General features: G+C 64.6%; 1 protein-coding gene across 1 annotated transcript; it reads right to left on the reverse strand.

Moving 5' to 3' along the window:
• Window positions 1-196: 196 nt before the first annotated feature.
• PIK3C2B (phosphatidylinositol-4-phosphate 3-kinase catalytic subunit type 2 beta) lies at window positions 197-15,334 on the reverse strand. The gene is made up of 32 exons (XM_082494395.1): window positions 14,419-15,334; window positions 12,562-12,662; window positions 12,285-12,439; window positions 11,999-12,119; window positions 9,955-10,066; window positions 9,760-9,839; window positions 9,614-9,677; window positions 9,225-9,371; window positions 8,871-8,904; window positions 8,337-8,532; window positions 7,291-7,413; window positions 6,260-6,427; window positions 5,978-6,089; window positions 5,747-5,889; window positions 4,725-4,913; window positions 4,498-4,591; window positions 4,299-4,393; window positions 4,032-4,212; window positions 3,841-3,948; window positions 3,662-3,754; window positions 3,406-3,535; window positions 2,978-3,114; window positions 2,676-2,845; window positions 2,381-2,537; window positions 2,176-2,285; window positions 1,846-2,047; window positions 1,589-1,713; window positions 1,394-1,511; window positions 1,038-1,119; window positions 831-937; window positions 618-746; window positions 197-536 (listed from the first exon to the last, which is right to left on the reverse strand). Exons 1-32 carry the CDS (start codon window positions 15,328-15,330, stop codon window positions 348-350), a joined length of 4,884 nt encoding a protein of 1,627 aa, XP_082350521.1. The 5' UTR covers window positions 15,331-15,334; the 3' UTR covers window positions 197-347.
• Between the last annotated feature and the right edge of the window lie 5,759 nt (window positions 15,335-21,093).

The raw sequence follows: 21,093 nt of genomic DNA on the forward strand, positions 1-21,093 counted from the left end.
ATCCAGGCAGGCAGCTCCTGGCTGGAGCCGTACCCGGGGCTCTGCGGGTACACGCACCCACAGCGAACCTCCGTGACGCCTCCCCTCTCCTCTCCGCCCCGGTGCACGCTACTCGTTATTAAAAAAATTAAAATACAGATATCCCAAAGGAAGAAATACCCACCCCGAAGTGCCCCACCGGTCCTCCCTGCCCCTCCCTCCCCACATTGCTCCCTTGACACAAGGTAAACTTAAAAAAGAAGACACCTGCGGCAACACCCATCAGTGCCCGGTCCCTACGGGCACATCCCAGGGCGGGCAGTGCCGTGGCGGCGGTGCTGTGGGTCCCCAGCCCCAGCGGTGGAACCTCAGAGGGTGCCGTGACCGCGGGATCCCAGGGCGAACCAGCCCATCTTCTCCTGGGCCAGGTCGAGGTCCCGCAGGCGGATGCCGACCTCCCCGAGGAGGATGTTCTCCCAGAAGCCTTCCTCGCTCAGCACGCTCAGACGCAGCTCCCGCTGCTGCAGGTCCCCCCTGGGGATCCCATCGTAGACCAGCTGCGGGGCAGGACGGGGCAAGACCATCAGCCACAGCCCGACCAGACCCTCCACCCCCATCCCCATCCCCATCCCAGGTACCATCTCATTGTAGGTGGGGTTGCAGGTTTTTCGGGCTACTTTGGTTTTCCTCTTGGTGGTTTTTTGGGGGTCAGGCAACAGGTAGGTCTTGACGTAGGGGTCAGGGTCATTGCCATCCTGCAACGGTGGCTGTGGGGCAGAGCGGGGGGCACCCCGTGAGCACACCAGTGGGGTGTAGCCCCATCCCACTGCCACCGGGCGCTGCACACCTACCAGCCCCCGGATGTGCATCACCATGATGAAGAGCTTGTTGTTCTTGTAGGAGATGGAGAGCTTCACCTCCCCGCCAACCTTCCCCAGGGGCCGAGCCCACGTGGCGTCTGGAGAGGAGGAGAGGAGGGGTGAGGGTGGGACAGAAGCCCCCCACCATCACCTCGCACAGTGCCAGCCGGCTGCCGGCACTGCCACCAGCCCCCCTACCTGCCGGCTTCGGGGTCGGGTTGGTGCCCGCTGCCTTCTCATCCCGTGGCAGAGGGTGGAAGAAGGTGTAGATGAGGTCGCACTGAGGAGTGAGGAAGTGACGTTAGCCATGACGGTGGTGACCATGTCCCCCACCATTCGGGATCGGTGCATGGTGCACGTGCCAATGCCTTGTGTGCACGGTGCAACTGCCGATGCTTTACATGCATGGTGCACTCTACGATGTTTTATGTGGTGCATCGGCCACCACGCACTTTCCCACCCAAGCTAACCTCACCGGTGTCCCCAGCACTGTCCCCACTTCTCGGGAGCAACAGCCCCCCTCCACCTTGCTGGGACCCCCCCCAGCTCCGTACCTCTGCCACCTCGGGGGTGGCGTGGATGAGGTGCCAGATGTAGCCGTTCAACTCCTCCTTCCGCCGCTCGGCCACTGCTTCACCCCGTGACCGTCCGATGACGAACCTGCTGGGGAAGCTGTGGAGACGGACACTCAGCAAAGCCCAGGGGGCGGTGGGGAGCCCTGGGGGTCTGCCAGGGGTCTGCAGGGGTACCTGGGCAGCAGCGAGGAGGGGAAGAGGAGGCGCAGCTTGTTGTGCAGCTCCTGGAACTCCTCGAAGGTGCGCTGCACAAAGACCACCTCGCCTGGGCCGTCCCGCTGCACCTTCACCACATAGGTCTGCAGAGAGATGGGGCTGTGACATGGGATGGGGACCCTGGGATGCCCTGAGCCCATATAGGGCCAAGGAGCAGCACCAGGTCAGGACTACCTCAGTTGTCCCTTTGCCTGTCCCCAACCATCCCCACTCACATAGCCCTTGCTGGGGTTGAAGACCCTCTCGTGGCGGCAGAGGAAGACATCGCGGATCCGGCCGGACGTCTTGATGGTGTGCGTGCGGGGGGCAAAGGAGAGGGTCGGGCGGGCATCAGAGCCCGTGAACTTCATCTGTGCCAGGTTGTGGATGAAGAAGTTGAGCTTGGTGGCCACGCTGCCCAGGCTGGACTCGATCAACCTGCAATGAGGCCACCACGTGCTCAGCATGAAGGAGCCCAATTGTCAGCGTGCCAAGCTGGTACCCGTGCCTCCCTCCATGGGCTCCCTCCATCCTCTCCTGCCCCATCACCCACCCATGTCCTCTACCTGGTGAAGTAGGTGGTGGCATCTGCATCAGAGTCCTGCGGCCTCAGGGCGTCGTAGACATACTTGAGGTCCTCCAGGTCGGAGAGCTCGGGGATGCCACAGGACAGCATCTGGGAGACAAGGCAGGGGGTGAGGGCAGGCAATGGCAAGAGAATCCCTCTGCTGTGCCTGGGGGGGGATGGCCACGTGGCCCCCTGGCTCTCACCAGCCCCAGCAGGTTGAGGAAGAGGTGGGTGTGCTTGCGGATCAGGTTGTAGGCCTGGCAGCACAGGTCAACGAAGTCATGGAAGCGGCTGGAGGGCTTGTCCCCCCCGTTGATGACGTATGCCATGTCAGAAGTGAAGACGAACGGCGCCCGGTCCCTGGGAGGGAGGGACAGAAAGTCACCACAGCTGGGGGTCACCCATCACCGGGACAAGGAGAAGGGGCTTCACCCACGAAATTGCCTTGCAGGGATGAGCCCAGGCAAAGGGGAAGGAGATGCCAGAGGCATTTTTCACCTCTTGATGTTGCCGAACATCTGTGCATGGCCCAGGAACCTGCCGAAGTCGATGTGAAACATGTGGCCAGTGGTCTTGAGCATGATGTTGTCATTGTGCCGGTCGCAGATGCCCAGCACGTAGGTGGCCACGCAGCAGCCGGCGCAGGAGTAGATGAAGTTCTCCACGGCCTGGGAGGAGGGAGGGAGGGAGGGATGGAGCCACCAAGCGCGGAGAAAGACTGGAGAGGTTGGGAAGCGAGGGGTCTCATCCCTGGAGAGGGAAATATGAGGAGCAGAGACCCTGGCCAGGCTCCTCCTCACCTTCTCATACTCATCCTCCTCAGGGTTGTGTTTCTGCAGCCAGTCCGCCAGTGGCCGGTCTTTGAAGGAGCCGGTCACGCCGTGCTCCACCTGGATTTTGCGTAGGGTCTCGGCGTTGGGGATCATCTCCACCATGCCTGGCAGCCGAGACAGCAGGGTAAGATCCATCCATCCTGCCCAGAGAGCACCGAGACCCCAGCCCCCCTTTGCCACCAACCCAGGCGCTCCCCAGCCATCACCGTTGAGTGACAGCCTGCAAAGCCACGTTACTACAGATGGGCTGGTGGGATCAGACCCAAAGGTGGATCACAGCTACTTGCAGCAGCTCCTCTCTAGCAGAGCCCCATGATCTCCTGTGCCATGACCAGCCCCAGAACATCACAACCTGGGGCTTGATGCCACCGGGGGACACCCCGATGCTGGGTTACCTCGTCCGCGGCCGGTGGAGAAGCAGCGGAAGATGACCATGCGCATGTCCAGCCCCTCCTGAACCCAGATCTTGTTCATGATCCGGATCATCTGCAGCGTCAGCATGTCCTGTCGCAGGTCATCGCCGCACTGCGAGCCGCGGCAGGAGAGCCATCAGAACCGGGGGGCAGCGGGGGCAAAGCCAAGCCAGCCCCACATGGGCTGGGGCAGCCGCGCCGGGCGGGTGTTTGGGCATGGCCGGGAGGACGGGCTCACCTTGAAGATGACTCGGATGTTTTCCCCGAGGGGATCAACGTTCTGGAAGGAGAGCTTCAGCGGGACGGCGTTGGAGTTGAAATAGGAGCAGTCCTGCCGCGGGGAGGAAGGCGCAGCCTGTCAGGGCGAGCGGGGTGCGGGCAGAGGAGCCCCCCGACGCCCCCGGCTCCAGCACTCACCCGGGGCACGATGCCCTTCACCAGCAGGCTGGGGCTGAGCGGCAGCCGGCACGACCCGTTCGCCTTGAAGAACTGCTTCACGTCCTCCAGCCCCTCGCGGAGGATGCCCTGCGGGGTGGGCATGGCATGGGGGCGCTGAGACACAGACCGGCACCCCCCCTGCACCCCTCTCCCACCGTCCCGGCACCCACCTGGCGTGCGGACGGGGCGGCATCCCGCACTTGCTGGGCCAGCCTGGCCAGCGTGCTGACGAGCAGGCACTGCCGGTCAAACTCCTCCCGCAGCCCCTTCCCGCAGCAGCAGAGCAGAGCTGCCAGCAGGTACTGGTAGCGGATGCTGAACTGGGAGTCCTTGAGGCCGTCCTTCAGCAGCCTGCTTGGAGCAGGGGCACGGGGGGTCAGGAGAGCCCCTGGGTGTGCTCCCCTCCCCCCACCGCTCCCGCCCCCCCCTAAACCCACCAGAAGAAGTAGTGGGTGATCTTCAGGTCGCAGATCGCTCGCTTCATGAGGAAGCGCACCAGTGGGCTGTCCAGATAGCACTCGTACTTCAGGGCCTGGAGGGGGGACAGTTTTGGGGTACAGCGCGATCGGCATGCGCCCCACACCACATCCTGGTCCTGGCATGCACCCCACGCCACATCCTGGTCCCACCACGCACCTGGACCAGCTGGGGCAGGTAGTCCAGCAGCTCAGTGTCAGAGATGGAGTCGATCCACTGCACGGCCGTCCTCCTCACCTCCTGATCCGGGAACCTGTGACCAGGACAGGCACCATGGGGACAGCATCCTCAGCATCACCCCCCCGCCCCTACATTCTCACCACGGGGAGGGCAGCAGTGCCAGAGCATGCATCCCTGCGGCACCCGCCGCCACACCGGTGGCTTACGTGGCATGCAGGAGCCCCAGGGCATCCTGGTGGCTCATGTAGGTCCACTGGCTGAGCAGGGCGTAGATGTCGGGCAGGCAGGCCCACTCCCAACTGGGCGCACTGGCCAGCAGCATGGGCAGGGCGCCGGGCGCCGCGTGGCAGTAGTAGCGCTTCTCCCACAGCCGCTTGCGATCGGCGTCCATCAGCCTACGGCAGCGGAGGGATGAGGGCACGGCTCAGGCTCGGGGCAAGGGAGGGGCTGGCATGGATGGGATGGGGCTGGCAGGTTGGGGACAGGGCATCCCTCTGCCCCCATCGCGCACAGTGCACAGGACACCGATAAACCCTTCCGAGCCCTCCCTGCTGCCCCACCACGGCTCTGCCCATGAAAAAGCGGAGTTGATGTAGAGCAGGATCCTGCCTGCATCCCCCCAGGCTGGGACATGTTCAGCAGACAGGTCTGCGCGGTGCTGCTGGATGCTCAGAGCTCCCCCCGTCCCCACGCTCATTCCCCAAGGGACAGCCGGGACCCGAGCATCCGTGCACAGGGGGGACTGAGCTGCTGCAGGGATGGCCCTGTCTGTCCCCCTGCCCGGGGACCCCCGAGCCGGCCGGGCTGGCCGTGCACCCCAGGCGTTTCGCAAGGAGCGTCAGCACTCTCCTGCACAGCGGATCCTGGCGCGGCTGTCGACACCTGATCCTGCCGTTTATAGCCAGCGCCGGAGGACTCGGACCGTCTCGGCCACGCCAGGCTGGACAAGGGGCCAGGCAGCTGTCCCGGCTGGGGGGAACATGGCTGGAGAGACCCTCCGCAGAGAGGGGCAGTCGGGAGGGCAGACCACAGGAGGGGCGAAGACAGGCAACAGCGGGCAGGCAGCTCCGCCAAACGCCAGGCTCCAGCCTCAGCCCCCGCTGCCGGCAGCCAGAGGCAGGGTCAGACCCTCAGACACCCGCTGTGAGTGCCGGGGCAGTGCTGGGGGTGTACCAGCAGAGCCCCCCTGGCAGGGCGATGCCATCCCTCCCTTCCTGGGTTGCTTTACCAGTAGAGCGATTTCTTCTGCATCGCCTCCCGCAGCTTGCGCTGGTCCTCCTCCCCCAGGCTGCCGAACTCGTACTTGGGGCTGAACTCGGCGGCCGGCGGGCTGGTGAACTTCACCTCGAAGGCAGAGGTGGGGAAGTCAATCTGGGGCAGAGGCAGAGGGTGAGCGGGGTCCACACGTGGGACTCGGTGCATGTGTGTCCCCCGGGCCCCCCCCACTGCCAGGACATACCTGCAGGATGACGCTGTCGGGCTGGTTGAAGTTGGGGGCGCTCGACCTGGCTCTGGAGTTGTCCTGGGTCGCCGGCCACAAGCCCAGGAGCTTTCGCCCACAGGTCAGGACCCTGGAGGAGAAGGAGGGGTGAGAGCCTGGCACTGGGGGCTGCTCTGACGGGGCAGGGGGTGGCACCGCTGCAGCGATGCTGAGCCAAGGCGCTGGGCACCCTCCTGCCCCACTTCGAGGATGCTGGCATGGTCCCTCGCCATGCCCATCGCGGCAGGACGCCCCACGTACTGCCTGAAGTTGAAGAGGGGGGTGGTCACCCAACCCAGGGCCTCAGGGACCCGCCGCTGCTTGTTGGCGTCGGAGGAGCTCCCCGGGGGTGGGACGGGCACGGCGAAGAGTGTGACGCTGAGCAATGTCTCTCGCGGCAGACGGTTCACCTGGACGGGGAAGCAGATCCTGCAAGAGAGCAGTCAGCGGCTCAGCCGTGCCGGGGGTGGGCGCTGCCAGCACCCCGTGGCACCGGCCAGCCCCCCGCCTTGGGATGCCAAGCGTGCCCCAGGAGAGCCCAACCCAACAGACGCCTTTGACGCTGGCACTGGGGGTGCCACGTGCCCCCTGGCCCGGGATGGAGGTCCCACATCATGGGCAGACACCCCGTAGGAGGCAGCTGGGTTCGGGGAGAGCTGACCGCTCGTGTACCCCCATCCTCTCCTGGCACCGGGGAGCCTTGCTGCTCTCCATCCTGGCAAGGTGACCGCGGGGCAGGGGGGCCACCACGGAGGGCCCCCACCGCACACTGACCTCGTCCGCGACCGGGGGGGGCTGCGTGGGACCCCGGGGCTGCGGCTCCTCTCTGATGCGCCCGGGGAGCCCAGGGTGGCAGCTACATCCCACCCGCGGGTGGGCACGGGCAGGGGATTGCCCCGTGGAGGGGACCGGCACGACTCTGCTCCCCGCCGGCCGCTCGGCGCCTGTCCTTGGGGGGCACCGGCGCCTTCTAAAATTATCCTGTCCTATCCCCACCTCCCGGGGCTGCTGCGAATGCCAGGCGTGGTGAGGGCTCGGCACAGCCTCCCTGCCTGCTCCCGGGGCTATTTTTGGAGCAGATCCCCTTTCCTGGGTGCAAACACGCAAGTCCGGGGAGGGCAGGGCTGGCACTGGGACGGTGCTATTCCCGGGGATGACACAAGAGCTTCCGACACCCGAAAAACGGGGAGAGGCACAGAGAGGAGCCACTGGAGCAGGGGAGGAGGAGGAGGAGGAGGAGGGGATGGCACCAGGCAGCCCCTGCCCACCCCACGGCTGGGGTTCTGCCTTACTGCTGGTCCCATATGATGAGGTGGAAGAGGTATTTGTAGACGTGGGCTTTCCTGGTGAGCAGGGGGCTGCACAGCTCCTTGCCGCCGTGGCTGAGGGAGCAGGAGAGGTAGAAATCTTCATAGCTGTAAGGGGAGCAGAGGGAGCCGTGAGTTGGGAGGGGGGTGGGGGGGGCTTTGCCTGGGGTAGGGGAGCCGGCACGCAGGCGTTCACCCCACCATGGGGCAAACCCCATGCCACTGGGGTGGGTGGATGGATGTGCAGCCCCACGCTGGGCTTGGGAAGGGGGCTGGGCTGGGGAGGAGGCGCAGAGCCGGGAGCCCCCATAACCATATGCCACCGCACATACCGTCACACGGGGGGCTGCCGGGGGGGCCCTGCCATGTGGCAGGTGCCGAGCGACAATCCGGGGAGGGCTGCGGGGCGCCGGAGGTCAGGGGATGCCGGCATTTCCCAGGCTACCCGCTTTGTTCGGAGCCAGTCACCAGGGGGAATACATTAAGGACAGGACAAAAGCGAGGGGTCCCCGGCGGGGCGGCTGCTGCCAGCGCCGCTGCCTCGCACGCCCTCCCCACGGTGGGCTCCTGCCGCCTGCCCGGACCCCCACCGTCCCCCCACGTGGGGCCGAAAGCGGGTACAGGCACCAAGGCACCTAACAAAGGAGCACGCCGCCGATGTGGGGTGAGGGCAGCCCGGCCCCGCTGCATCGGGGCCATCTGTCACATCCCCGGGGTGGCGGCGAGGCCAGGAGCGATGCTGCAGCCCAGGGATTTGTGAGGTTGGGGTGGGAGAGCACTGGCAGAGCCCGTCCCAGCCAGAGGCTCCACCATCAGCTGGCTCCGAGCATCCCTCATGACCCATCGAGCATCAGCATCCCCATATTCCTGCCCTTTACGAGGCTTGGGGTGGGTCAGCTCTTATTGCCTCCGTGCCTGCTGAATGTCTGGGACAGGGACACACTCCTCAGCCACCCAGGAGAGGGACACCCCTGCGAGGGTGTATTTAACACAGGTCTGAGCCCCAGGATGGTCCCGGGAGCTGCCCTTACCTGGCAGCCCAGGTGATGGGGATGCGGTGGGTGGCGTAGACGGTGAAGGAGAGCGGGCAGGAGAGCAGGCGAGCCTCCTGCGCCACGCCGTGCTCCCGGCTCCCGTGCACCGCCGTCTGGAAGTCGGCGTTGAAGGTGCTGCAGTAGAGCTCAACCAGGTCGAGGATGGCGGCTGTCAGGCTCTCCACGATCCTCTCTGAAGGGGAGGTGGGAGAGGGGTGAGTTGGGGCGGCTGCCGGCCCCGCTGTGCCCCACAGCGTCCCTCTGGGCTGGCGTCGGGACACCGGAGGGACCCCAGGGCTTGACCACGGGCACGGCTCCCCTGGGACAGAGCGGGGAGAGGGAGAATTTTAGGCTTCTCATTTTGCTGAGTTCGTGGGGAGGAACAACAGCCATTGCCTCCAGAAACCCGCTTTTCTCAACCAGAACAGTTTCAAACACATTTTTGGCCTTAATAATTGAGGGGGAGGGGTTTCTGAAGATTAAAAGCACCGAGAACTTGAGCCCAGAAGGGGAGGAGAAGAACAGAAATACCTCGATTTTCCCTCTTGGCCAGAACATTTGGATCCTGTTGAGGAAAAAAAGAAAGAAACCACAAGAGCAACATCAGAATCAGCCCCGCGCTGGCGGCGGGGAGCAGCTCGCCAAGCCGGCCGCTTTACGTCAGCAGCCCGGGCTCCTCGGCCGCGGGAGCGGGCAGCACGGCCAGGCAGCTGCCTGCTCCCAGCTACTGAGGAATTTTCCACGTGGTACAGTGGGAGGAAAGAGGGGAAGAAGTCCGATGTGAAAATGTGCTTCCCCACCTCTGCGCCTCCCGGTTGAGCCCCCCAGGTCCCGCACCCCACGGGGACCAGTTCCTCCCCTACCCCCCCGGCGCCCATCACCCACCTTCTGGATTTTGGGCTGCATGCGGGAGGGACAGGGGGGCATCTGGTTGAGGGCTGCTGTGATCTCCTGGGACTCCACGGCAGCCAGGGCGTTGCAGATGGCCATAACCGACTGGATCACCCGTTCAGCCTTCAGCGGGAAGTCTCCCTGGAGGGCAGAGGGGGGGCTGACGGGGGACCCCCGGGCAGCCCAGGGGACAGGGGCTGCTCCCTGCAGCCCACACGCCACGCACGAGGAGATGCACCAGCCCGTGCCTCAGTTTCCCCTCCTTTCACACCGTTCCCCTTCTCTGATGCACCCTTAGAACCCCGTTAACAAAAAGGGGAAAGAATCCACAGCAGATGAGGCAAGGTGGCCCCAAAAATGCCCCCTCCATCCCCGGTGCTCACCTCGGCTGCCAGGAAAGCATCCACCTCGTTATGGAAGGTGTCAAAGAGGAGACTGAGGGCCTGCCTGGGGGACAGGGAGCAGAGCTCAGCCCCAGCCAGGTGGGCACCCAGCACGGGGGGAGCCGGTCCCGCTGCGTCCCCCCTACCTGCTGATGGTCTGCTTGATGGGTCTCTCCTGCAGGTGGATGTAGTGGTTGAGGGTGGAGGGGCTCTGGTCGTCATTCGCCTGGAGATGGAGAGATGCTGTGCCGTAGCTCGGCCGCGCACGGGTGCTCCCGCAGCAGGGAGGCGACGTGGGCATCCCCACGCTGCGCCCCCCCCACCAGCACCCGGGCACCCACCGTCCGGGCCAGGTCACTGCGCACCCCCTTCCTCTTCATCAGCTGCAGGCGAATGTCGATGTCGAACTTCCTGCAGTGCTGGATGTACTCGTGGCTGCCCAGCGCGTGCTTGCTGCGGGGGGACACACCACGCACTCAGCCCCCGGCCCCTCTCCATCCCATGAGACACCCCAAAATTCAACCCGGGGATGCCCCATCCCGTCTCCCCGCGGCCAGGCTGGGGCTCGGCCGCAGCCACCTCGCCTGCAAAACGGACGTTGGTGGCACCGGGTCGCTTGCGCTAGGAAACACAAAGAATAAGCTATTGTTTTCCCTCCTTCCCACGTGCCCTCCAAAAAGCCACGCGCAGGCAGCAAAGGCGCCCACGGGGCCGGCGTCCTGCGCACCCCTGCCCGGTCCTGCCCCTCCTCGCGCCTTCCAAAAGCAAAGGGGCAGCAAGTGACAGGAGCTCGGGCTGGTTTGCAGAGCTCAAGGGTCCAACCGGCTCCACAGGAAGAGTTTTGGCAGTTCCAGCATCTCCTCTGCCGCGGGAAGATGTGGAAAGAAAAGATTGGCGACAAAAGGGCTTTATGTCCCAGGGCTTTCTCAAAGGTCCTTTGAGGGCCCCGGGTGATACGGCAGCGCCTGCCCGCACTGGCTCCCGGGGAACCGCTCACCGGGGACGGGCTGTCCCGCTCCGTGCCCAGGATGCCGTTCCCTGCCAAAAAAGCAGATTTGTCCCTTTGGGAAAGGCCCTCCAAGCTGGCTGGATCCATGGAGCCAAGTGCTCCCTGGCAGCCCTGAGCCACTCACAGCTGTGGATTGCTGTATGGAATCACAGAATGGTTTGGGCTGGAAGGGACCTTGAAGACCATCTCGTTCCCCCCCCTGCCCTGGGCAGGGACACCTCCCCCCAGCCCAGGTTGCTCCCAGCCCCGTCCAACCCGGCCTTGAACACCTCCAGGGATGGGGCAGCCACAGCTCCTCGGGGCACCCTGCGCCAGGGGCTCACCGCCCCCACAGGGAAGAAGTTCTTCCTCTTATCTCATCTCAATCTCCCCTCTTAGGGAGCAGATAGCTCTGACCTCATAGGTCAGATGTATGGAAACGCTGCTGTACCCGTGGTGAGTTAACAGCTTGCACCTCCTCCTCGTGCAAGCACAGGTACACACACGTGCACACGCGTGCACTGAGCTGCACTGAGTGCTCAGCACCGATGGGAATAACCCCTTCGGGCAGCTGCACCGGGCAGCCGGGAGCGGAGGCTGGGCTCTGCTCGCCCTCCGCACGGGTGCCACGCAGTCTCTCCGGGCTCAGCAATTCCCAGCCGCCCCTTTAGGGCCCAAACCGGCAGCTCCTGGAGGCCATGGCAAAGCTCCCGCAGATTTCCCGCGGCAGAGCCCGGCCCAGGGCAGCTCTCCAGCAGCGGGAACTGGCTCGCTGCACCGAGCCGCCGGGAAGGACAGCGTGTGCCTGTGTGCATTTCCCCCACGGAGAGCTCTCACGAACTGCCGGACCCCAAAACCCCTCTGGCAACGCAGCCTTCCTCCGGGAAGGGCAGCAAGGCAGGGAGAGCAGGAGGGATCTGTGCAGATCTCAGCCCCCATCACCCATCCCCAGCCCGTGCCGCTCACTCCCACTCCCCCCCCAGCATTATCCCTTTTCCACCTTCTCCTGCGATTTAAACCGCTGGCCGGGAGAAGCCAGGCTTTGCCGCTCCGCTCAGTGACACGGCTGTTAATAATCCTCCTCCAAAGAGCTTTTTTGGCAGCTCCCTGGATTTCAGGCCTTTCTCCAGGCGCGCGGGGGTCAGCCTGACGGATACCCTGCCACCGGGAAAGATGCTCCCAACATGCTGCTTTTGGCAAGAGCATCGCTGCTGCAGCTCCGGAGGTAGGAAACGGAGCGGAGAGGCTCCCGCTGTGCACGCCGGGATCAGCCCCGGCCATCCATCACACCCGGCCGAGGCCACGCACGGGGCGAGCACGGCCGAGCGCGTGAGCCCCGGGATGCCTGCGTTGTGTTGTCATCCCCACCCCGCTCCCGTCTCTTCCCCGACACTCACTTTTGCAGGAACTCCTCCAAACCGCAGATCTTGAGCACGAAGTCCTCGACGTCGATGGTGTGCAGCTCGTCGTGCGTGTAGCACAGCGCCTGGTAGATGAGCAGGTCCACGGTGGAGGAGCCTGCGGGGAGAGCGAGCAGCATCCTAAGCCCCCGGGGTGGTGGGATCCCCCACCCCAGACCCTCCCCCGAGGTGGTGTTGCCGGGGTTTGTCCCTGCTTCATGTCACCCCCCAAATTGCTGCGAGGGGGGGACGGGCGAGCGGCTGGGCGCTGTGGGACACTTACAGTCGCAGGTGAAGGTGAGGGGTTCCCGCAGGCTGTCACACACCACTGTCACCTTCAGGCTGACGCCGTGGCCCAGCTGCTCGGGGCTGAGGTTGACGGCGTTCCACACCAAGCCGGTGAGGGAATAATCCTTGGTGCTGTAGCCAGACCGCAGCCTGCGGAGGCAGGGACAGGTCAGAGGTGCTGCCCTGCTTCGGGTTTTGCCCCATCCCCCCCCCCCAAATGCCTGTTTGGGACATTTTGCAGTGGGATGCTCCAGCTCCACCCGGGTACTCACACGTCCAGCATGTGGCAGAAAGCAGCCACCTCCTCATCCCGCTCCTCGGAGACTTCGAAGAGCTCGTAGCCATTGGCGAAGGAGTGTGGTCGGGGGGCAACCTATGCGGCAGAGCGTGAGCCCATCAGTGGGCTGCAGCGTCCCCGGGAGCTCCAGCCCGCCGCCCGCCCGGGACGGGGTTTGCCGGATCCCCCCGTTACAGCACCGGGCACCGAGAGCCTTTGCTCGCCCCGGCGTTGCCGTGGCTGGGGAGAGGGCGGCTCCGCAGTGGCGTGGGGGGGAGGTGGTCCAGCAGAGGAGGGGTTTGGGCCACGCGGGCACCATCCACAGGACACATCACCCACATCTGCACCGACACCTTCCCCACGGCTGGGAGAAGGGAGACCCGAGGTCTCGCTGCCCACAAAACTGGCCATTTCCAGGCGGTTTCCAAGAGCCCCCGTGGGGAGATTCCCCAGCGGAGACAATAGATGGGCAGAGACGGACCCGAGGATGCTGTGGGATGGGCAGGGACCATCCCCAGCCCACCGCGGTGCTGCAGCAGAGCCCTGCCCGTGCCCGGCCCCGCACGCCGCTCTCCTGCCGTGGTGCCGGGGCAGGCGGCACCGCCGTGCCAGGCTCCCCCCGTGCGTGGGGGTCCCCGGGCCTCCATCGCTCTTTCTCAGCGAACAATGGCCCCACTGTCAGAGCAATTAACCCAGCCAACAGCTAACGGGAGGCAGAGAAAGGCAGAGAACACAGCAGCCGCTAAAGACAATTTTAATGCTCTCTTTATAATTAGTTTCTGGCACCAAGAAAGGGGAGCGTAACTTACGTAGCCCCCGCCGGCGGTCCCCGGCTGCATCCCTCGCTCCCCGGGGAGGGGGGACCCTGCGAGGAAGGCGACTTCTATGGTTATTATCTCCTCCTCTTGCCGGAGGCGGGATGAGCCGCACCAGAGCCGGGGGGCTCTGTCCTTGCAATGGGCACCCCAGCGGGGACGGGGGATGCAGCAGCCCCAGGAGAGAGACAGCAGCAGCGCCAGCAGCCCCCCAGCGCCCCCGTTGCAGAGGGGAGGTATCCCGCTCGCTGCTCGACAGAGGGAAGAAGGGAGCTGGGATAGGAAAGGACGTTGCGAGCCGAACAGGAAAGCGATCGCCTGGCTGTCGGGAGGAGACTCCTGGCTCTTTCCGGAGGATCTCGTGACATTTTGCGAGCAGGCAGGACACGAGCCCGCTGTACACCACCTGCAGCGTGGCCTCCGGAGACGGTGGCGCTTGCATGCCCGGAGCGGCAGCTCCAGGGCGCTCACGTGCCGAGCTAGCCATGGGGCAAGGCACTTGCCCGTGCCCTCCTGTGGGCACAGGGCTTTGGCTGTGGGGTGACAGCGATGGCCAGTGTGCCCTCCGAGGCTGTGGCCTCCGAGCCCCAGAGGTGTCTGGGCACGAGGGTGCGGAGAGGAGGCAGCGCTCGGATGGCAGCGCATGGAACATCCCGCCGGCTTGGCGGCAGCGGGATCGTGACCAGGTGGGACTTGCCCTTCTGCTTGGCTTCCCGGCCCCGGTTCACCTGCCCTGGAGGGTTTTGGCCACGACTACGTGATCCCGCACCCCTCGGGGAGACGGGCAATCTGGAAAGGTCTTATTAACCCCCAGGGACAGCGTCTCAGGGCGCAGATGCCTCCGGCCGTGATGCACAAACAAGACCCTGAGGAGCCCCAGTGGTGGGACAAATAAAACCAACCCGGAGCAAAGGAAACGCGGCAAAGCTGCAGGCGCCCACGGTACCGTTCGCACACCGGCGCTGCGTTTCCAGCTCTCCCCAGCACCTCAGCTCCATCCCAGCCCCACTTCCAAGGCAGGGAGAGAAAACTCTTACCGGGTCGATGGAGATCCTGCGGTTCTTGTTCGGTGCCAGATTCTTCCGGTTGCCAAAGCGGGAGACGTACGTCCGCGGGGGGACCTGCGGGGGCATGGTCTTGCTCCGTGCCACCGGTTTGCCGCTCGATTCCTTCTCGAAGATGCTCCTGCCCTCCTTCCAGCCGCGGGCAGCTTCCCGCAGCACCTCCGACTCGTAGGTGGACTTCAGGTTGAGGCAGGTGATGGCGTCGTTGATGCCGCCGTAGTCGGCGATGCCGTAGGGGTCCTCCTCGGAGATGCGGCGGCCGAGCAGCTTGCCGTGAGCCCGCTCGTGGGCCGCTGAGAACATGTTGATGTCCCTGGGCTGGGGTCCTTTGGAGGACGGGGGGGATCCCTTCCCCGAGCGCTGGCTCCCCTCAGAGGAGTTCCAGAGGGGGTGCCGGGGGGGCAGCGGGGGCGGCGAGAGCTTTTTGGGGGAGCTGCCCCCATCGTCGTGGGGTGAGGTGCCGTTGAGCGGCTCCCCGAGGAAGTCCCCCCCCGACCCCTCGAAGATGTACAGGTAGTCCCCAGCCAGGGGTCCCTTCAGCCAGGGCTGGGGGTCTGGCCGGGGGGGGCTGGGGCCAGCGGGGGGTCCGGGCACGGGGGGACCTTCGGGCACCATGGGGACGTTGTAGCTGAGCGTGGGGTCGGAGCCGGAGAGGCCCCGCGCCGCTTTGATGCCGTCGCAGCCGTTCCTCTCGGCGGGGTCGTCCCAGGAGATGAGGGGCCGGTCCCCCCGCTGCTTGGCCCGGCTCTCCTCCTTGTCCTGCCGCAGGCGGGAGAGCGCGTCGTACTCCATCTGCAACGCCTCTGCCAGCGCCAGCTCCTTCCGGCTGATGCCCACCGACTCCAGGGATTTCCAGTGCTCCCCATTGCCCCGCGTGGCGGACATCTCTCTGGGGACCAGGACCTCTTCCTCCCGGGCTGAGGGGTCAGGAGAAAGGCATGCTGCACCGCCGGCCACCTGGGCGGAGGGGAAAGGCGAGGGTTAAGGCTGGGCTGGCTACCACAAGGTTGGCTAACGAGGGTCTAGCTGGCAGCAGCCAGCGGTACAGCCCTTCCTCTCTGCCGTGGAAAAAGTGGCTCAGCAACGAGACGGGTTAAATAAAGATTTTGCTGCTGCCGCCCGCCCCCTTCCAAGGACCCCATGGCCACCAGGCAGCGCAGGCAGCGCAGGCAGCGCAGGCAGGGCTGGTCGGCCCCGCAGCAGCTGCTGGGGCTATTGCTGGAGCTCCACGTATTTCCCCCCGAGGACAAAATAAAGCTGCTGAGCGGGGAGGGGGCAGCGGGGCCAGCGCCTGCAGCTGGGGCTGACTCAACCCGCAACCCCCGGGAGGCGGCACGGGCTGCGCAGCGGTGCCGATGCTCCGGTGGCGTGCCGAGGACACGGCTCTGAGGTGCCTTGCTGGTCTCGGGACCAGCGCAGCTTTGAGGAAGAGACAGCCTCCGCCAGCGAAACTAGGGCTTTTTGAAGCAGAAAGGAAAAGATGAGAGAGAAGGGCAAGGAAGGGACAAGATGATGGGGTGCTGCCCCTCTCGCCCCGCACCGTGTCCGTGGGGGAAGAGGCAGTTCGCAGCAGCCTGGGCAGCCGAGGCTGGAGATATTCCAAACCCATCTGGATGCGTTCCTGTGCACCCTGCTGCTGGTGAACCTGCTTTGGCAGGGGGGCGGACTCGATCGTCTCCCAAAGTCCCTTCCAACCCTGACCATGCTGTGACTCTGAGGCACCAGCCTCCCGGGGCTGGTCCCGAGGGTTGTACCCGGCAGCACCCTGCTCTCTCCCCCTCTGAGGGCCATGGCATCCTGTCCCCAAACTCTGGTTCAGGAACCGCGCGTGGCCCAGGACAGCCGGGAGCACCCGTTGCTCACCGGCTCCCGTTGCCATTCCCCAGCACCGACCAGCCCGGGCTGCTTCAGCAAGCAAGAAACGGGGCACGGCGATGGGGACCCGGGCATCGCGCTCCACTCTCATAACCACCATCAGCCTCAGCCCCCTCGAACAGACCCGCAGGTCCCTCCGAACCTCTCCGCAGCGCCCGGCGCTGCGCAGCCTCCCAAACCCAGCTTTTTGCAGAATTCGGCTGCGCGAGCGGAGAGGCCAAACGGCCGGACTGGGAACCGCTCCCTGGCCCCCGACCAAAACCCGCGGAGGGCGGTGACCACAACGGGGGCTCCGCTCTTGCCCGGCCAGCACCGCGCTCCCCGGGGAAGGATGTTTCACCTCCTCTTCCCTTCCTAGCAAAATAAATAACGAAGTGGATGTTAAACAGAAGAGAGGAGCGAACACGAAGCCCCTGGAGGCGGCCGGTGCTTGAAATCTCTAGAGCCAAGAGGCAGCGGAGTGTTTTCGGGCTCCAGCCAGGGTTGGCTCATGAGCCTCCGCACGGGGAGGACACGGGACCTCCGCTGCCACCCCAAGCTCTCCTCTGCCCCGCACCGCGCAGGGCTCTGGTTGATGCTCTGATTTAGGGTGAAAGGGTGCAACCGCTGCTTCCCTGCAAGTGTTTCTGCTGGAAAGTGCCGTTGGGGGCTGCGGGCGTTGCTGAACCCGATGATGCCCCTCAGCGCCCGTGGCAGGGCAGCCTGCGCTTGCGTGGCGGGAATGCCCGTAACCACGAAGCGCAGGAGCGGGGAGAGGACCGGCAGAGCCCACTGCTGCCTGCTCTGACCCCCGGCGATGGAGGAGCCCATCTGGCACAACACGTGCCCCCCACATCCCACCCTATTCACGGGGCAACCCCCTCCAGCATGGGCTATGCCAGTGACCACCTTCCTCTGGCACACAGCACCCGGCGGAGCATCACCAGTGACCACCTTCCTCTGGCACACAGCACCCGGCGGAGCATCACCATCGTCACCAGGCTGGTCCCCGCCGCCGTCCCCTCCCAGCCCAGTTGATTATCACCCGCCACAGCCCCCAGACATGTCACCCCCTCCCCACCCGCAAATGAGCCCTCCTGACCCCGGGACCAGATGGCGGCTAATTAACCCGGCCCAGGCTTCGTCTGCTGCAAACACATCTCCTGTGAGCGCGGTGGTGGGTTTGACCCCCTCACCGATATGGGTCCCCTCCCGGCCCCCCCAGCACCAGCCCAGCCGGCCACCTCACTCAACCAGCTTCTTTGTGCTTTCTAACTGGAAAAAAATGGCTTGGGAGGGGGGACAGGCTGGAAACATTCCCTTCCCCGGCATTTTGGTCCCTGCCGGCAGCCGTGGGCTTTTCCCAGAAAAATAGAAATCCCAAAAACTGGCAGTCCTGGGCTTCTGGAGGCTGAACAAAGAAAATCTGCTTATGACCCAAAAGCAATAAAATCAAACCGATTTTTGTGGCTGACAAAAGCCACAAACCCATTCTCGTCTCCAAGAGAAGCATCTGCATCTCGCTGACGTTTTAAGCGGAGAAACGCTCCCGCCTGGTCGAGCCGAGGCTCCTGCACGGATCGGTGGGATGCAGCCGGACCCCCACCGGGGCAGCAAACCTGGTCCTGCCTCCACGGCGAGCCGGGCGGGCACCCTCAGAGCAGGACACAGGGATGAGGATGGGGATGGGGTGGCAGGCTCAGCCCGTGCTTGGCACAGCCACCCCCCGGTGCCAACACCAGCCAGACAAAAGCCACACAGGAGGGGGCTGTGAGCAACCCAGGGGATGTCACCTCAGCTGGGGACACCACGAGCATCCCCGAGCAGGCAGCTCGGCCCCTTCCCTCCCAAACTGGCGCAGCAGCCAGACCGAGGTGATGCAAACCCATGTGGCAGAGCCCCAAAATCCCCCAATCGCCCTCCAAGTCCTCGGCCAGGGGCAGGACCGATGCTCAACCAGCACCTCCCGCTGCAGGTTCCTGCTTCTGGGGGTTTGGTGCGCGGCCGTCTGCATCTCCACCGAATGCCTCCCTCTCCCCACCGGCTGCGACAAAAATTACCCGGGACTGCGAGACGTGGGTTAGCTCTCAGCACGGGAGCTCCCGAGGCGGGAGTTGAATTCCAGAGGAGCGGAGACAAGCAGATTTTTTTTTTTTTTCCTCTTTAAACTACTACTACTACTAACATAGGGGCAATTTTCTGACTTTAAATTTCCTGGCGTTTGCCATGGTCACGTCAGCCCCAGGAGACCCATCCAGCGAGCGCTTGGGGTCCCACCTTTCGGAGAAATGCTTCGCTGTGCTGAGTTACTGCTGCCGCAGCACACGGCTCGGCTGGAGGCACGCAGGAGGGAAAACCACTTGTCCACTGGAAACTCTTTGCTCTAAGCCCCAAACTATGGTTTAACACAATTTTCTTCACAGTTTGCACCAGCGCGGCCCCGTAAGGGAGAGTGCAGCCTTGCAGGGAACCACAGCACAGCACCACAGCCCCCGTGTAACCCACCAGCCATCGCTGCTCTGCTCCGTGCGGCCACATCAGCAAAGCAGAGGGACATTTCCCCTTTCGATGCTCTGCCCAGATGCACGAAGCCAACCTCCTCTCGGGGACAGCCCTGGAGAACATCACTGCTGAGACCAAAGGGCAGCACACCCAGCGCCAAATCTTCTCTGGGGAACCTCTTGCATTTTGAAACGCAATTTCAGAGCATCGGCTGGTTGCAGCGGGGTCCCTTGTCCGTCCAGCTCCTGGTGTCGGCACCCTGCCTGCCACCCCCCGGGCTCCGCACACCCTGGGGCACCCTCCTGGGATGGGAAGGGAAGGGATGGGGAGGGGAAGGGATGGGGAAGGGAAGGGATGGGGATAGGGAAGGGATGGGGATAGGGAAGGGATGGGGATAGGGAAGGGATGGGGATAGGTAAGGGAAGGGGATAGGGAAGGGAAGGGAAGGGAAGGGAAGGGAAGGGAAGGGAAGGGAAGGGAAGGGAAGGGAAGGGAAGGGAAGGGAAGGGAAGGGAAGGGAAGGGAAGGGAAGGGAAGGGAAGGGAAGGGAAGGGAAGGGAAGGGAAGGGAAGGGAAGGGAAGGGAAGGGAAGGGAAGGGAAGGGAAGGGAAGGGAAGGGAAGGGAAGGGAAGGGAAGGGAAGGGAAGGGAAGGGAAGGGAAGGGAAGGGAAGGGAAGGGAAGGGAAGGGAAGGGAAGGGAAGGGAAGGGAAGGGAAGGGAAGGGAAGGGAAGGGAAGGGAAGGGAAGGGAAGGGAAGGGAAGGGAAGGGAAGGGAAGGGAAGGGAAGGGAAGGGAAGGGAAGGGAAGGGAAGGGAAGGGAAGGGAAGGGAAGGGAAGGGAAGGGAAGGGAAGGGAAGGGAAGGGAAGGGAAGGGAAGGGAAGGGAAGGGAAGGGAAGGGAAGGGAAGGGAAGGGAAGGGAAGGGAAGGGAAGGGAAGGGAAGGGAAGGGAAGGGAAGGGAAGGGAAGGGAAGGGAAGGGAAGGGAAGGGAAGGGAAGGGAAGGGAAGGGAAGGGAAGGGAAGGGAAGGGAAGGGAAGGGAGGCTTGGGCTGAGGCTTTCACTCCTGCATGCCAGCAGATCCTGCAGAGTTTATTTTTCAAATACCAAACCAGTCGGACCCACCCTGGAGCAGCCCACCCCGAAAGCAGCAGTCAGGTGTCCCCCCCTGTCGAGGCCTCAGGGGCTCCGTTAGCCCCCTCAAAATCCCTCCACACCAGCCGGTCCCGCTCTGCGGTGGCTCTCGGGGACAGCCTTTCTGCAGAGCTTTGGGGCGGAGGATGCCGGGGGCTCTCCCTCTCACCAGGGAGGGATCATCCCAGCCCTCGTGCAAAGAGCTGAGCATCAGATTGGGGCAGGCTGGGGGGGAGCTCAGCATCGCCTGTAGCCCCCCCCCGTGCCCTCCCCTGCTCCCGGCAGCTGAGCAGCACCTGCTCGGCGTGGGGAGGGACGAGGGAATCCGAGCAGAAAATCATCCTACACGGTCCCACGGTGGGGCAAACGGCGGCAGCCAGCCCTGCCTCGCTGTGCCGGGGGACGGGAGCCCGGGGCAGAGCCACCGTGGCCGGTGGGGGCTCACTGTGCACCCCCAGCTCTCCCCATCCCTCCCTCCCTTCCCCCTCGCCGGCAGCTGCGTTGGGAGCAGATAGAAACGTCCGAAGCATCTGGGAAGACATCAAACATCTGAGGGCGAGGAAGCAAAGCCAGCCCTGGAGGGGCACCTCCCCGGGGTGTGGGAGCCGGGGATGGAGGTTATGCCTATCAGGGGAGACAATTCACACCCATTTATAATCCGGTGGAGGGAGGAGCGGCCGTGAGAAGGATAAAGCACCAGCCTTCACCTCTGGGGCTGCGGCTCCATCCATCCATCCCGCCGCTGCCACAGAACAGGGCGAGCCGCTGCGTTCCCAGCCGCCGGAGCGGCCCCTTGCCCGGCCGGGAAGACGGAGAGGGCTTCCCCGCTTTGGGGACATGGCCCCGGCTGCCAGCTGCGTCCCCAGCCACGCAGCACGTCCCGGCCGTCTGCCATTGCCCCCGCCGTGGGTCACAGCACATCGTGGGGTTACAAAGCTCCCCGGACACACCAGACCCCAGGGCCACCCTCTGGCAGTGGGGATGCTCCTACGTCTGCGAGGCAGAGCCATCTCCTCGTCCCAGGCAGCTCGTGGCATCAGGGGGACACGTTCCCAGGGCCCCCCACCAGCTCCAGCACTCCCCAGAGCAGGCAGGACCAACTCCCCCTGCTCCAGAAGAAACTCTCTACTCTCCTTTTCCCCTCCAAAACGGGAGGGAAAC

The sequence above is a fragment of the Vanellus vanellus genome, assembly GCF_965231255.1.
Source record: "Vanellus vanellus genome assembly, chromosome: 23".
Classification (NCBI taxonomy): domain Eukaryota; kingdom Metazoa; phylum Chordata; class Aves; order Charadriiformes; family Charadriidae; genus Vanellus; species Vanellus vanellus.